The sequence below is a fragment of the Hordeum vulgare genome, chromosome 3H (assembly GCF_904849725.1).
Source record: "Hordeum vulgare subsp. vulgare chromosome 3H, MorexV3_pseudomolecules_assembly, whole genome shotgun sequence".
NCBI lineage: Eukaryota > Viridiplantae > Streptophyta > Magnoliopsida > Poales > Poaceae > Hordeum > Hordeum vulgare.
The window spans coordinates 509,874,682-509,888,158 of record NC_058520.1 but is presented as its reverse complement, the minus strand read 5'-3'; the positions used below and the strand labels follow the sequence as shown (position 1 = coordinate 509,888,158).

The window sequence follows — 13,477 nt, the reverse complement described above, 5'->3', positions numbered from 1 at the left end:
ACGCTTACTCATTTAAATCAGAGAATAATGGTTGTTCTATCTATATGAGTAATATCTTTTATGGTCATGCATCCAATGTGAATCGTTTATTCTTGTTGAATCTCGATTGTGATACACATGTTTATAACATTGATGTCAAAAGATGTAGAGTTAGTAATGATTGTACCACTTTCTTGTGGCACTACCGCTTAGGTCATATTGTTGTAAAAAGCAGGAACAAGCTCCATGCCGATGGACTTTTGAAATTACTCGATTTTGAATCACTTGATACATGTGAGCCATGCCTCATGGGCAAGATGACCAAAAACTCTATTTTCCGATACAATGGAACGGGCAAGTGACTTGTTAAAAATCATACATACTAATGTGTGTGGGATTTTTTTCGAAAGAATTGAGTGGCAAAAAGATAAAACTTGATGAAGTTAGTGAACCATCACTTCAATTAGAGAGTATCACGACACATTAAGATGTTTGTGTGACGCCTACACCAATTAAAGAGGAAGCTAATGACGATGATTCTGAAGCTTTAGATCAAGTTACTACCGAACCTCGTAGGTCGACAAGGACGCGTATTGTTCGTGAGTGGTACGATAATTATGTCTTAAAGATAGTAATGAACCGGTGGACCTGGATTCCAACAAATGGCTAAATGCTATTCGAGATAGGATCCATGTATGAAAATAAAATATAAATTTTAAAAATATTATGTAATAATTTTAAAGCTATTTAAAACAAATAAATCTTTGAAATGAAGAAGTGAGCCGCGTGGCGATGGATGTACAAGGGCTCACGTATCATAACTACAGTTGTGGATGGTCTTAACGTGATACTGACATCGTGTGCCCTCGCGGGCATGTTTACACGTGACTTTGTGTGTAAAATAGACTTTATGTAAATAAAAATGATGTTCCACAGTATCATTTTGTACTGTATTTTGTAAGGTGTCGTAGCAATCAAGATCGGCTTTACCGATGGTAGTACTCCTATTTTATAAGCCAACAGCATCAAGTCGTAAAAGATTGCCACTTCCAGCTTCACTAACTACTCGTACGCCGTAGAGAAATTCAGCCCCCACGCCCCTCTTCCGTCCTCTCCCAAATCGAAGCAGGACCCCGCAGCGAAGGAAGCCTTTCCAAACCCAACCGCCAGCACTACACAACACCGCGGCGCTGCCACTCAACTGATTACTACTACCTCCGCGTCGATCTCCGGAGGCCGGAGACGGCCGCCCAGTGCGTCGGCGGCAGCTTGAGAGATGGGCTGCTGCTTCAGCAAGAAGCGCATGAAGCATCCAGACGGCTCCGCTGCCTTCCCTCCCCGCTACAAGCCGGAGGACCGCGACCCCCCGCCCCCGCCGTCGCCGGAGGAGGAGAAGGTCAAGGAGGTGCTCTCGGAGACGCCGAGCACCAAGGTGGCGGCCGCGCCTAAGCCCGTCGCCAATGTCGTTGCTGTGGAGGAGCAAGACGTGCTGAAGGTGGAAGTGCTGAAGGTGAAGGCTAGTGTGGATCCCGCGGTGAGCGATCTCGGGAGCTGCCTGTCGATGGCCACCGACGAGAGGTCCGAGGCGGCTTCCGAGTCGTCCGTCGCGACCAGCTCGCTGGCGGGGCCGGAGCGGTCCCCGGGGAAGCCGGCCAGGAAGCGCGCCGTCTCCGGCGAGCTGGGGCTAGCCCGGCGCGACCGCGCTGTCGCCGCCGCCTACGGCGTGCGGTCCCGCAGCTGCCGGGGTTCGCCGTCCCCTCCTCCGCGGCGGGAGCCGCGGGATCGCTCCGTGCGGAGGTCGCCGTCGCCCGCGGCGAAGCGGGCGTCGCCGGAGCAGCATCGGGCCGCGAGCCCGGTCGCGTCCCTGCAGCGGAAGCCGCCCGTCCCGAGCAGGCCGTGCAGCCGCGCGTCGCCGCGCCGGGCGCGGGAGGCCCCTCCTCCGCTGTCCCCGCCCCCGCAGCCGGAAGAGGACGCCGTCACCACGGCAGGCGAGGAAAGCGTCGCGGAGGCCAATGCCGGGGCCGACGGCCAAGGCGCCGGCGGTGGCGAGGGGAAGGAGTCGCTGGAGAACCCGCTGGTGTCCATGGAGTGCTTCATCTTCCTCTGATTTGTCCGATTTCCCGCTATCCTCCTTCGAATGCCTCTCCACTAATCCCTGTTTAGGTGTGGCTGGCGTGCTGATTAACCTGGGCTGGGCTAGCAGCAGTAAGAAAAAAGGTGTAGCGGGTTCGCGGTGATGTAACGCTGCCGCCACCTTCCCGCGAAATGCTGGTGGCCTTTGTCTTACGCGTTGGGTGGGGTGGGGTCGTCTTCTTTGGCTCTTGAGGGTGATCCTTTGTTGTATTTTGCCCATCTGTTTAACTCAAAGATCGTCAAGCCTTGCTTCTGAGTGCTATGCTGCAATTTTCTTTCGGTTTTTGAGAAAAAAGTAGGCTAGTTGGAACAAGATTTGAGTTGTGTTGGTGTGACCCATGCTGCCTCGAACATTGCAAATCGCACTTTGGCAATGGTCCAGCGCTCGGTTCTGAACCTGAGATGACCTCGGTTGTTGAACAAGTGCGTCAGGCTTGAGAGGTCAGACATCGGATGCTTTCCATTTCGCCCGGCTGCCCTCATCAGTGCCGCCCCACCACGCCACGCGACGCCACGGTGGGCTGCCATCGAGCAATGTCTGAGGAACATCCACGCAGCTTTCTGATCTAATCAGAAAGAATCAGATCCGCAAAGCGCTCATCAACCTAGGCCAAAAACAGATCTCTGCGTTGCGTTGCGTTGCATTTTGCATTGCATCCGATGGGGGGATGACGACGCCCCCGCCGGTGTTAAAAAACAGAGACGACGACGACGCGCGCGCGCTGTGAGATCACGAGATCCCGCCTTGTTTTCTTCCGCTGCACCGCCCTGCCGCTGGCTTTGGCTTGCAAGTAAAGAAGACCGGCAGAATTGACGTGTCGGCGCAGGCTCGCCCCTCGCCTGGGGTTGCGCTCTGCCTGTGCTGCGCACTGTTTGACCACGTGCCTGCGGGCGTCACCCACGACCGCGTGGGACTGTTGGACCTGTTGGTTCGCGGCTCAGCGTCCGGCTGCAGTTCTTCGGTCGACCGGCGCCAAAGGCCGCATCGTGCTCATTGACCCGTTTCTCCCCTTGTCTTGAGGCCCACGGGAGTTTCTCATGCGAATGAGATCGTGTCGTGTTTGTGCACGAGAAGGGCGGGCAGATTTCTGGCACCCACCTTTGCTACACCAGCGGCGAACAGGGTGGGCCGTGGTCGCTGGTGAGGACCGGGGACCAGCGCCGTCTTGTTATCGGCAACTTTGCTTTGCCATCCATGCATGGCTTTGCTGTAGAAGCGGCGCAGAGCCGGTACGCGGAACAGATGGTTCGTGTCGGGCAATGGGTAAGCTGTAGCTGGTGATTTCTAGCTCTGTATCATAAGAGGATTTTTTTATAACATTTTTTTATAAGAAAATCGAGAAATGTGTGTCTTAATCTAAAATCTGTGACCCCGTCGGCCTAGCTGCGGCTGAAGGGGCCCTTTTCGGTCATCCATTGATCGAATACAACACTTCATTTCATTAGAAGACGGAGAGTTCTAGAATTGGACCGACGAGCACTCTTCACTTTCTTATTGGCCGAAGAGTGAACTTCTATTTTACTTCCTCCGTCACAGTTTAGAAGACACAGTTAAACTTATGTGCATTTTTAAAATAGACAAGGTTTAAGACGCGAAAACAATTATTCCTATTAATTAGTACTAGTACTACTCATGCATTCGCCCTCCTAATTTGCTGCTCACACATTAGTACTAGTATTTTCTCAGTTGATTAGGCGCATTAACATCTACACCTACTACATCTCACAACCAATTGATGACTACCTTGATCCTAAATTTTTTCCAAACGTGCCTTCTAAACCGTGACAGAGGAAGTACTAGAGGCTGAATTTTCATCTGGTCCCACCTCCTCGTGGAAACAGCCGATTGAAGATGCTTGGCGCCACTCTTTGGCTTTTATTAGGCCGAAGTGCCATTTTTTAGAGAAAAAATGGTTTATCAATTAGTACAACCATTTCTCACCTTAGCCATGGGAAAAAAATATACACTCCCGTGACACTTTATTTTCATTTGTTTCCCTCATTACCCCTTCCGCTAACCCTTTCCTTCTATTTGTTCCCGTCATTCTTTCCCGCCATCTTCTTTCCCTTCATTTGTTTCCTCCATTCTTTCCCGCCAACCACTTAACCCGAGTCTATAAAACCACCCCCGCCACCCCCCCCCTTGCTTATTGTCTTCTTCATATTTCCTTATCAATATTTCAATTCATGTCCAATGACAATTCCCGCAGTTTTACTCCACTGATGTCCCATTTTCTCTTGTGCCAAGCCGTCAAAATGCGTATGCATAATGTGGGAGGTGTACCTTTTGAAGAATTAGATAGTAGTGATAGGCACCTAACGGAGTGGGCAAGTGTTTTTCGCGACCCGGTCTCCCGAAGAAGTGCTCGGACTGAAACCTAGAAGAGATTCGACAAGAACTTTACCGTTTGCATGGTAGGTGGGATAGGATTGTTGAACTCAAACATATGGCTGCCCGCATTGCTGGTACAGTCTATCTTGGCTATCCAAGAATAAAATTTCCACATAAGCAATACGAGGACCACGTTAAGGTAATTCATATTCCATTTCAGCTTGCACCATGTTAGTGTTGGGTTCATCCACTTGTGCTATGTGGACCTCATTCTAAATATTATTCCTTGACATTCTTTGAACTGGTGAATCACAATAACAAAATAACCCCCGCTTGACACGCTTGGTTGTAGCCTTGCTCGAGCCTAGATTCTAAAAAATACTGGAGAATATTTTATTGAAAATTTCTTTGAACATAGAAATTTTGTTATCGGGATTGAATAAATATTTGTAAATTCATCTTTTAAAATTTTGCTAAAATATTTGCCATATTGGAAAATTGTTAGAGAAATAAAAAAAGCATTCAGGAATTTAGAAAAATGATTGTGAGTACGTTTTTTTCGTCATTTGTGACGCAAAATCAATTTGTTTTTGTAAAATACGAGAAAAATGTTTGAGAACGAAAAACTGATTGGCGAATTCAAAAAACATTAGTTGGGTAAAATGTTTGCAATTCAAAATATTTTTTGTAAATTAAAATTAATATTCCTAAAATCAGAGAACATAATTGAATATGAATATTCTTCCGGGAATTAAAAAAACATATGCTACATAGTTTTTTCCATGAATAAAAAATATAACAATGAAAAAATGTTTACAAATTTGAAAAATGTTCTAGATTGAAAAAATGTTCATGAATTTAATTTTTTGAAGAATTCTGATTTTTTTTTTGAAAAAGCAGAAAAACGGAAGAAAATACACGAAAAAAAAAGAAAAAACGGTCTGAAAAGTTTCTAGAACCTTCCTAAAACTGTAAAGAGAAGTCATCAAAAGCCCCTTTGGGCCGGCCAATCTTTGCGCAACGGCATGTAAGACGGGCGTACATGGTCTAACGACGCGCGTGCGAATAGAAATCACCATTCCTAGATATCGTTGTGATCCCAGGCTTTGAGAGGAGGGCTGTATAAGAGATGTAAGTGGAATACAGTGGGCTTTAAGTCACTAACCTGAAATATAGTTGGGCACATGTACCCCTCCAACGAACTTGTACGATGGATCCGCCGATTGGTTGTTACAGGTTGATTGACGACGGGATCCGTTGATCAAAGACGTGCTACATTAACTCTTCTTCCGCTGCATGAACTGTACATCTAATGGTAATCCAGTGAGCTATTTCCTAATCATGCTCTTGGGTGTTTTACGCGGCAGAAATTTTTCGTTTCAATAGTTGTAATGTCTTGTAGCCCAACACTATGCACCTAAGATCCTTGCCGAGGGGAGTGAAGTCGATCGGTGGATGGAAATTTCTTGAGATGTGGGGCTACTAGTCGGTGCTAAAAAATATGTACGTTGTGGAGTTCTTTTTATTTAGTACCATCTACACATGTACGTATCATTTTCCTAGCACCAATAAACTGGAATTGCTCTAAGAACAGAAGCACATAAACTTCCTTGCTTATCCAACCAGAGTCAGGGTTGTTTCGCTAACATCGCATCATTGAACAACTGCGATGGGTTATAGTCTCAGGGTACGGTCATAGGTCTGTCCTATAGGTCCTACCCAAGTACTATCCTTCATAGAAGACAAGGCACTTAGACGGTTTCGACTAAACTAAGGACGCCCCCATCATCCAGTCGGCGACGATCCAATCGGAGCATATCTAACGTACCGACTGGAATCCACTCTATACATCGTAACCTCCCAAGAGGGCAACGGTCATACGTTTTCATACACCATTATTAGCATTTAAAGCTTACGTTACTTGTAGCGTAAGCATTTACTCGCCACTATTCCACCCCTGTCCACCGAGCCGTTATGAAGGGCAGCGCACTCTATATAAGCCGCCCTTCACCACTGATACGGGGGTTGGCACTTGATGTAATCCTATAATATACTCGACGCAAAGCTCCCAAGAGCACTGAGACGTAGGCTTTTACCTCCACCGTAGAGGGGCCTGAACTCATACATCCTCGCCGTAGCTAAGGCTCTGCCCATATACTTTCGTACCCCATACTTCTACTGTCAGACTTATACCCACGACAGTTGGCGCCCACCGTGGGGCAGGCGTCTAAGCGACTTCCGGCGAGTTTGCGATTTCATCTTTTCGTCATGTCGTCCGGCGGAGATCTGTGCATGGGTCATGAGATCCTCTTCGGTGCACTCTCCTTCATCGCCGACGATTCGGCATGGCTTCGGGATGCGCCCCTCGACGTCGAGGCGCTTCCGAGTCGCGGGGCTACGCACTTCCGTGCCAGTTCCCGCAGCATTCTTCTTCTCCAGCCCTCGACCCCAGTATTGATCTTCGCCCCCGTCACGCGCCGCAACAAGCGATCCCGTCGCCCGCGGCTCCAGCGTTGGGTGCGACACGCCCAAGCGCGACAAAACACGTCCTCTCAAGTGGCGGTGCTCGAATCGGTTGTGGTCCCGCCGTCATCCCAGTACTTTGAGTCAGTTCCGACTGAACTACCTTCCGAGTATCCGGGTCACGGGCCTGCAGCCGAAGTACTCATGGCCGATTCCCACGAAAGTCCCCTCGAGACTGGACGGAATGAGCGTGAGTTCGGAGAATCATCCGGCGCTCGTCGTCAACACCATCGTTCTTCCAGTCGACGCAATCGCCAGAGCAACGTCGAGGTGTTCCGAACACCCATCCTCAACTTGGCTGCAGCCGCCAGGATAGCTGATTCTCTCCACCCGACTGATTCGGAGGCTGGTAGAGGAATCGAGCAGATCCGTGCCTTGTTGCATACGACGCAGCAGCAGAACTCGGCGGTCTCCCAGTCGCACAACAGGATCCAGAACAGTTCCGTTCAAGTGAACAGGCATCGGTCGGTTTTCAGCCCCGACTCTCACCAGCAACGCAGAGGAGGCAGCCGTTCCACGGACCCGAGTCGGAATCCGCTTCCCATTCGGTCTCATCCCGAAGATCGTCGCCGTTCGCGTACTCCTCCGCGGAGTGGGCCTTACGGGCCCGGACATTAGATGATCGTCGTTCGGGCGGTGGCGCGCACGATCCAAGGCCTGATGCAAGAGGGTACATCGCCCAGAAGAAGGTCGACAGAAGTCGAGCCCACCGTGATGGTCACGATAGAGACCGTCCGAGTGGAAGTAGGACCATTGTTTCTGGCCCCGAGTGCTTCACTCGGGCCATCCGCTCAGCTGACATCCCTCCCAACTTCCGATTGGCGACGGGAATCAGCAAATTCACACGAGAGTCCAAACCAGAAACTTGGTTGGACGACTACAGAGTGGCGGTCCAGATCGGTGGCGGAGATGACCATGTCGCCATGAAACATCTCCCACTGATGCTCGACGGTTCGGCGCGAGCTTGGCTAAACCAGTTAGCTCCGTCAAGCATCTACAGTTGGGCAGATTTGGCCCGAGTCTTCATGAGGACCTTCGAGGGAACGTGCGAACGCCCTGCTGATCTCGTAGAGCTTCAGCACTGCGTCCAGAATCAAAACGAGCCTTTGCGCGATTTCATCCAGCGCTGGACGACCCTCTACCACACGGTGGAGAACGTCACAGAGCACCAAGCAGCCTGCGCCTTCAAGGCAGGCGTTCGGTACAGAGATCTATACCTGAAGTTTGGTCGGACACGCGACATCTCCATGAGCAAGATGATGGAGATAGCCGCGCGCTATGCAAATGGCGAAGAGGAGGACCGCATACGTAGCGGCAAGCATAAGTCAGTCGCCGATGGAGATGGGAACAGCAATCGGAAGCAGAAACAGAAAGCTCAATCCATTCCGCACGCAGAGGCAGCTGTCGTTACAAATGCTAAGTTCAAAGGCAAGGGGAAAGCACAGTACACCCCCAAGAAGAGGCAGTCAGGAAATTCCATCCTAGATCAACCGTGTCCAATCCATACGAAGACGGATGAAGAAGGCAATGTCATATTGCCGAAGCATACCACTCGGCAGTGTCGCCTCCTGATCCAAGGATTCGGTGAAGGACAGCAGAGCGAGAAGGACACCGAGCAGGATGATGAGGACAAGGAGGATCCGTTCCCCCAAGTCCATGCAACGTTGATGATTTTTGCTGATGTGGAAAGCAAAAGTCGACTGAAGCTGGTCAACAGGGAGGTAAACATGGCAACCCCATCCACTCCCACGTTCCTCAAGTGGTCACAGACTGCGATCACCTTTGATCAGTCAGACCACCCAGCACACGTACCCACCCCAGGGAGGCAAGCTCTGGTCGTCGACCCGGTGGTGGAAAGTGTTAGGCTGCGCAAAGTCCTCATGGACGGCGGCAGCGGCTTGAATATCATGTACGCCGACACTCTCAAGGGAATGGGCATTCCGATGTCCAAACTTAGCGAGAGCAGTATGCAGTTCCATGGAGTTGTCCGAGGAAGAAAGGCCAAATCACCCGGCCAGATTGCGTTGGATGTCGTTTTCGGCTCTGACAAGAACTTCCGTAAATAGAAGTTAACATTTGAGGTGGTAGACTTCGAGAGTGCATACCATGCGATTCTGGGTCGTCCGGCATATGCGCGTTTCATGGCCCGTCCATGTTACGTCTATTTGAAGCTGAAGATGCCCGGTCCCAAAGGTGTGATTACTGTCACAGGCAATCGGCAGCAGGCCGAGGAGTGTGTGCAGCAGGGGTCGAGAATTGCTAACCATCAGATGGCTATACTCGAGCTGGATGAGTACAAGAAGACCGCCGACCCCGCTGACCTGATGCGTTCAAAGAAGCCAGCTTCCGAGTCCGCATTCTAGTCGGCGGGAGACACGAAGAAAGTCAGCATCCACCCGACGGACGACACCGCCGCCCCAACGAACATCTCCACCACCCTTGATCCAAAATAGGAAGCCGAGCTCATCCAATTCCTCCGTGAGAACTGGGACATTTTTGCATGGAAGCCTGCTGACATGCCAGGTGTACCCAGTGAGTTGGCTGAGCACCGACTACATGTGGATCCTGCCGCTCGGCCCGTCCGAGAACGCCTGCGTCGGTCCGCCGCGCACAAGAGGAAAGCAACCGGAGAGGAGGTGGCTAAACTTTTGGCAGCCAACTTCATTCGCGAGGTACACCACTCCGAGTGGCTCGCTAATGTTGTCATGGTGCCCAAGAAGGACAAGTCTCTCCGTATGTGCATCGATTTCAAGCATCTTAATAAGGTCTGTCCGAAAGACCACTTCCCGCTCCCCCGCATTGATCAAATCGTTGATTCGACTGCGGGTTGCGAGCGCTTATCCTTCCTTGATGCCTATTCGGGCTATCATTAGATCCGTCTGTATGGTCCAGATGAATTAAAAACAGCCTTCATCACCCCATTCGGGTGTTTCTGTTACATCACTATGTCATTCGGTTTGAAGGATGCAGGAGCAACTTTTATGCGAATGATCCAAAAATGCCTCCTAGACCAGATCGGTCGAAATGTGGAGGCATATATGGATGATATCGTAGTCAAGTCACGCAAAGGTTCCGACCTGCTGACTGACTTGGCAGAAACATTCGCCAACCTACGTAGGTACGATATCAAGCTCAACCCAGCCAAGTGTTCATTCAACGTTCCCAGCGGTAAGTTACTCGGTTTCTTCGTTTTCCGAACGAGGGATCGATGTCAACCCCGAAAAGATCGGGACCATTGTTCGAATGGAGCGGCCGGTAAGAGTACATGATGTTCGAAAGCTCACAGGTTGCCTAGCGGCTTTGAGCAGGTTTACCGCTCGACTAGGCGAGAAGGCGTTACCTCTGTACCGACTCATGAAGAAGTCAGATACCTTCGAGTGGACAGACGAAGCCCAAATCGCATTCGACGACCTCAAAGCCGTGCTTTCCACCCAGCCGGTTCTTACTGCCCCGCTCAGTAAAGAACCCCTTCTTCTGTACATCGCGGCTACAAATCAAGTCGTCAGCACCGTTCTGACAGTCGAACGCGAAGAAGAAGGCAAAGCGTACAAGGTTCAGCGGCCAGTATATTATGTTTCCGAAGTCCTGATTCCTTCCAAGTAGAGGTATCCCCATTATCAGAAGCTCATTTATAGGATCTACATGACTGCAAAGAAGGTGGCTCATTATTTTCAAGACCACTCGGTATCTGTCATATCTGATGCTCTGTTGTCGAAAATTCTCCACAATCGGGACGCATCCGGCCGAGTGGCAAAGTGGGCAATGGAGATGCTATACTGCGACATCAAGTTCGAAGCCAAGAAAGCTATAAAGTCTCAAGCTCTTGCTGACTTCATAGCAGAATGGGTAGAACAACAGCTACCGACTCACATCTACTCGGCTCATTGGACCATGTTCTTCGATGGGTCCAAGATGTTGAATGGCTCCGGCGCCGGCGTAGTGCTCATATCCCGAAAAGGTGATAAACTCAAGTATGTTTTGCAGATCCATTTTGATTCTTCCAACAACGAAGCAAGTACGAAGCTCTGCTTTACGAGTTGCGCATGGCCATCACACTCGGCGTCCGTCGCCTGATGGTCTATGGCGACTCAGATCTAGTGGTTAATCAAGTAATGAAGGAGTGGGATGTAAGGAACCCCACCATGACTGCATACTGCAATGCAATAAGTAATCTCGAGAAGAAGTTCGAAGGTCTGGAACTTCACCATGTTCCCCGACTGAAAAACCAAGCAGCTGATGAATTGGCAAAACTTGGATCCACACGGAGACCGGTCCCGAGTGATGTCTGCCTCGAGCACCTACGCCTCCCCTCGGTGAAAGAAGATCCTTTTACAGAGGAACCAGTACAACCGAAGAGCTCAACAGATCAGACTGAAGTCGAGGTCCCCGCTGTGGTTGATTTGATCATGGAGATTCTGGCTGTCATTCCCGAATGGACTGTGCCGTTCATTGCGTACATCATGAGGCAAGAGTTACCAGAAGACGAAATACAAGCTAGGCAGATCGTTCGCAGGTCGAAGTCCTTCACCGTCATTGATGACCAGTTATACAGGGTAAGTGTTTCAGGCATCCTTCAGCGGTGTATCTCTCCTGAGGAGGGGCAGTTAATTTTGGAAGAAATTCACTCGGGAACCTGCGGACATCATGCCTCCTCAAGGGCAATCGTCGCCAAAGCATTCAGAGCTGGTTTCTTCTGGTTGCAGGCGAATGAAATGGCAAAAGATATAGTCGACCGTTGCGAAGGTTGTTAGTTCTATTCAAACAAGTCCCACAAGCCAACGTCTGCGCTGAAGACAATTCCTCTTGCTTGGCCGTTCGTCGTGTGGGGATTAGATACAGTCGGACCATTCAGAACAGGCCAAGGAGGATTCACCCATCTGCTGGTAGCAGTCGACAAATTTACCAAGTGGATTGAAGCCAAGCCTATCAAGAAGCTTAATGCCCTTACGGACATCAAATTTATCAGAGACATCATGGCGAGATATGGGGTTCCACACAGATAATCACCGACAATGGCACAAACTTTGACTCGGACAGGTTCAAAGGTTTTTGCGCAGGCCAAGGTATCCGAGTGGATTTTGCATCCGTCGCACACCCCCAAACAAATGGACAAGCGGAGCGGGCGAATGGACTCATTCTTCAAGGGTTGAAACCTCGACTCCTGCGGGAAGTTGGACATGCAGCCGGCGCGTGGGTCACCGAGCTGCCTTCGGTGTTGTGGGGCCTCCGAACAACTCCGAACAAATCGACAGGGTGATCCCCGTTTTTCCTCGTTTATGGAGCACAGGCAGTCCTTCCGAGTGACTTGCTTCACAGCTCTCCACGAGTCGAACTCTTCTTCGAAGCCGAAGCAGAGCAAGCCAGGCAAGACGGAGTGGACCTTTTAAAAGAGGAGCGTGAGATGGCACTGATCCGTTCAACAATTTATCAACAAGATCTGCGACGATTTCATGCGCGGCACGTCAGGAGCCGCACGTTCCAAGCGGGCGACCTGGTGCTCCGAGTGGATCAACAGAGACCACACAAGTTTGCTCCCTCCTAGGAAGGACCGTTCATCATTTCTAAGGTGCTAAACAACGGAGCATATCAACTCTACAACCTCGACAGGGAAACGAACGAGCCGCGAGCATGGAATGGAGATCTACTGAAGCGTTTCTACACATAACCGCCGACGGAGACAATGTAAAGAACAAGTATCATCGAAGTAATACAAAGCAGATTGATTTCTTGCCGATTCAAAATTCTTCCGCGTTTGCAGACTCCGGTCTAAAAAAAACCCAACTCCGAGTGTGCACTAAAAGTCACACTCGGGGACTTAGTTGCGACCCAGAGTCGCCTAAGTAAACAACTCGCTCCGAGTGTGCATGAAAAGTCACACTCGGAGACTTAGCTACGACCCAGAGTCGCCTAAGTAACGACTCGCTCCGAGTGTGCATGAAAAGTCGCACTCGGAGACTTAGCTGCGACCCAGAGTCGCCTAAGTAACAACTCGCTCCGAGTGTGCACGAAAAGTCACACTCGGAGACTTTGTTGCGACCGAGAGTCGCCTAAGTACAAACTCGCTCCGAGTGTGCACTAAAAGTCACACTCGGAGACTTAGCTGTGACCCAGAGTCGCCTAAGTACAAACTCGCTCCGAGTGTGCACTAAAAGTCACACTCAGGGACTTAGCTGCGACCAGAGTCGCCTAAGTAAACAACTCGCTCCGAGTGTGCACTAAAAGTCACACTCGGGGACTTAGCTGCGACTCAGAGTCGCCTAAGTAACAACTCGCTCCGAGTGTGCACTAAAAGTCACACTCGGAGACTTAACTGCGACCTAGAGTCGCCTAAGTACAAACTCGCTCCGAGTGTGCACTAAAAGTCACACTCGGAGACTTAGCTGCGACCCAGAGTCGCCTAAGTACAAACTCGCTCCGAGTGTGCACTAAAAGTCACACTCGGGGACTTAGCTGCAACCCAGAGTCGCCTAAGTAAACAACTCGCTCCGAGTGTGCACTAAAAGTCACACT

At 50.2% G+C, this 13,477-nt stretch overlaps 1 protein-coding gene across 1 annotated transcript; it reads left to right on the top strand.

Annotated features, from left to right (window-relative positions):
- The first annotated feature begins 793 nt into the window (after positions 1-793).
- On the top strand, positions 794-2,368 carry LOC123440334 (serine/arginine repetitive matrix protein 1-like). The gene has a single exon (XM_045116906.1). The coding sequence runs from the start codon at positions 1,256-1,258 to the stop codon at positions 2,084-2,086; it is 831 nt and encodes a 276-aa protein (XP_044972841.1). The 5' UTR covers positions 794-1,255; the 3' UTR covers positions 2,087-2,368.
- Positions 2,369-13,477: the final 11,109 nt, after the last annotated feature.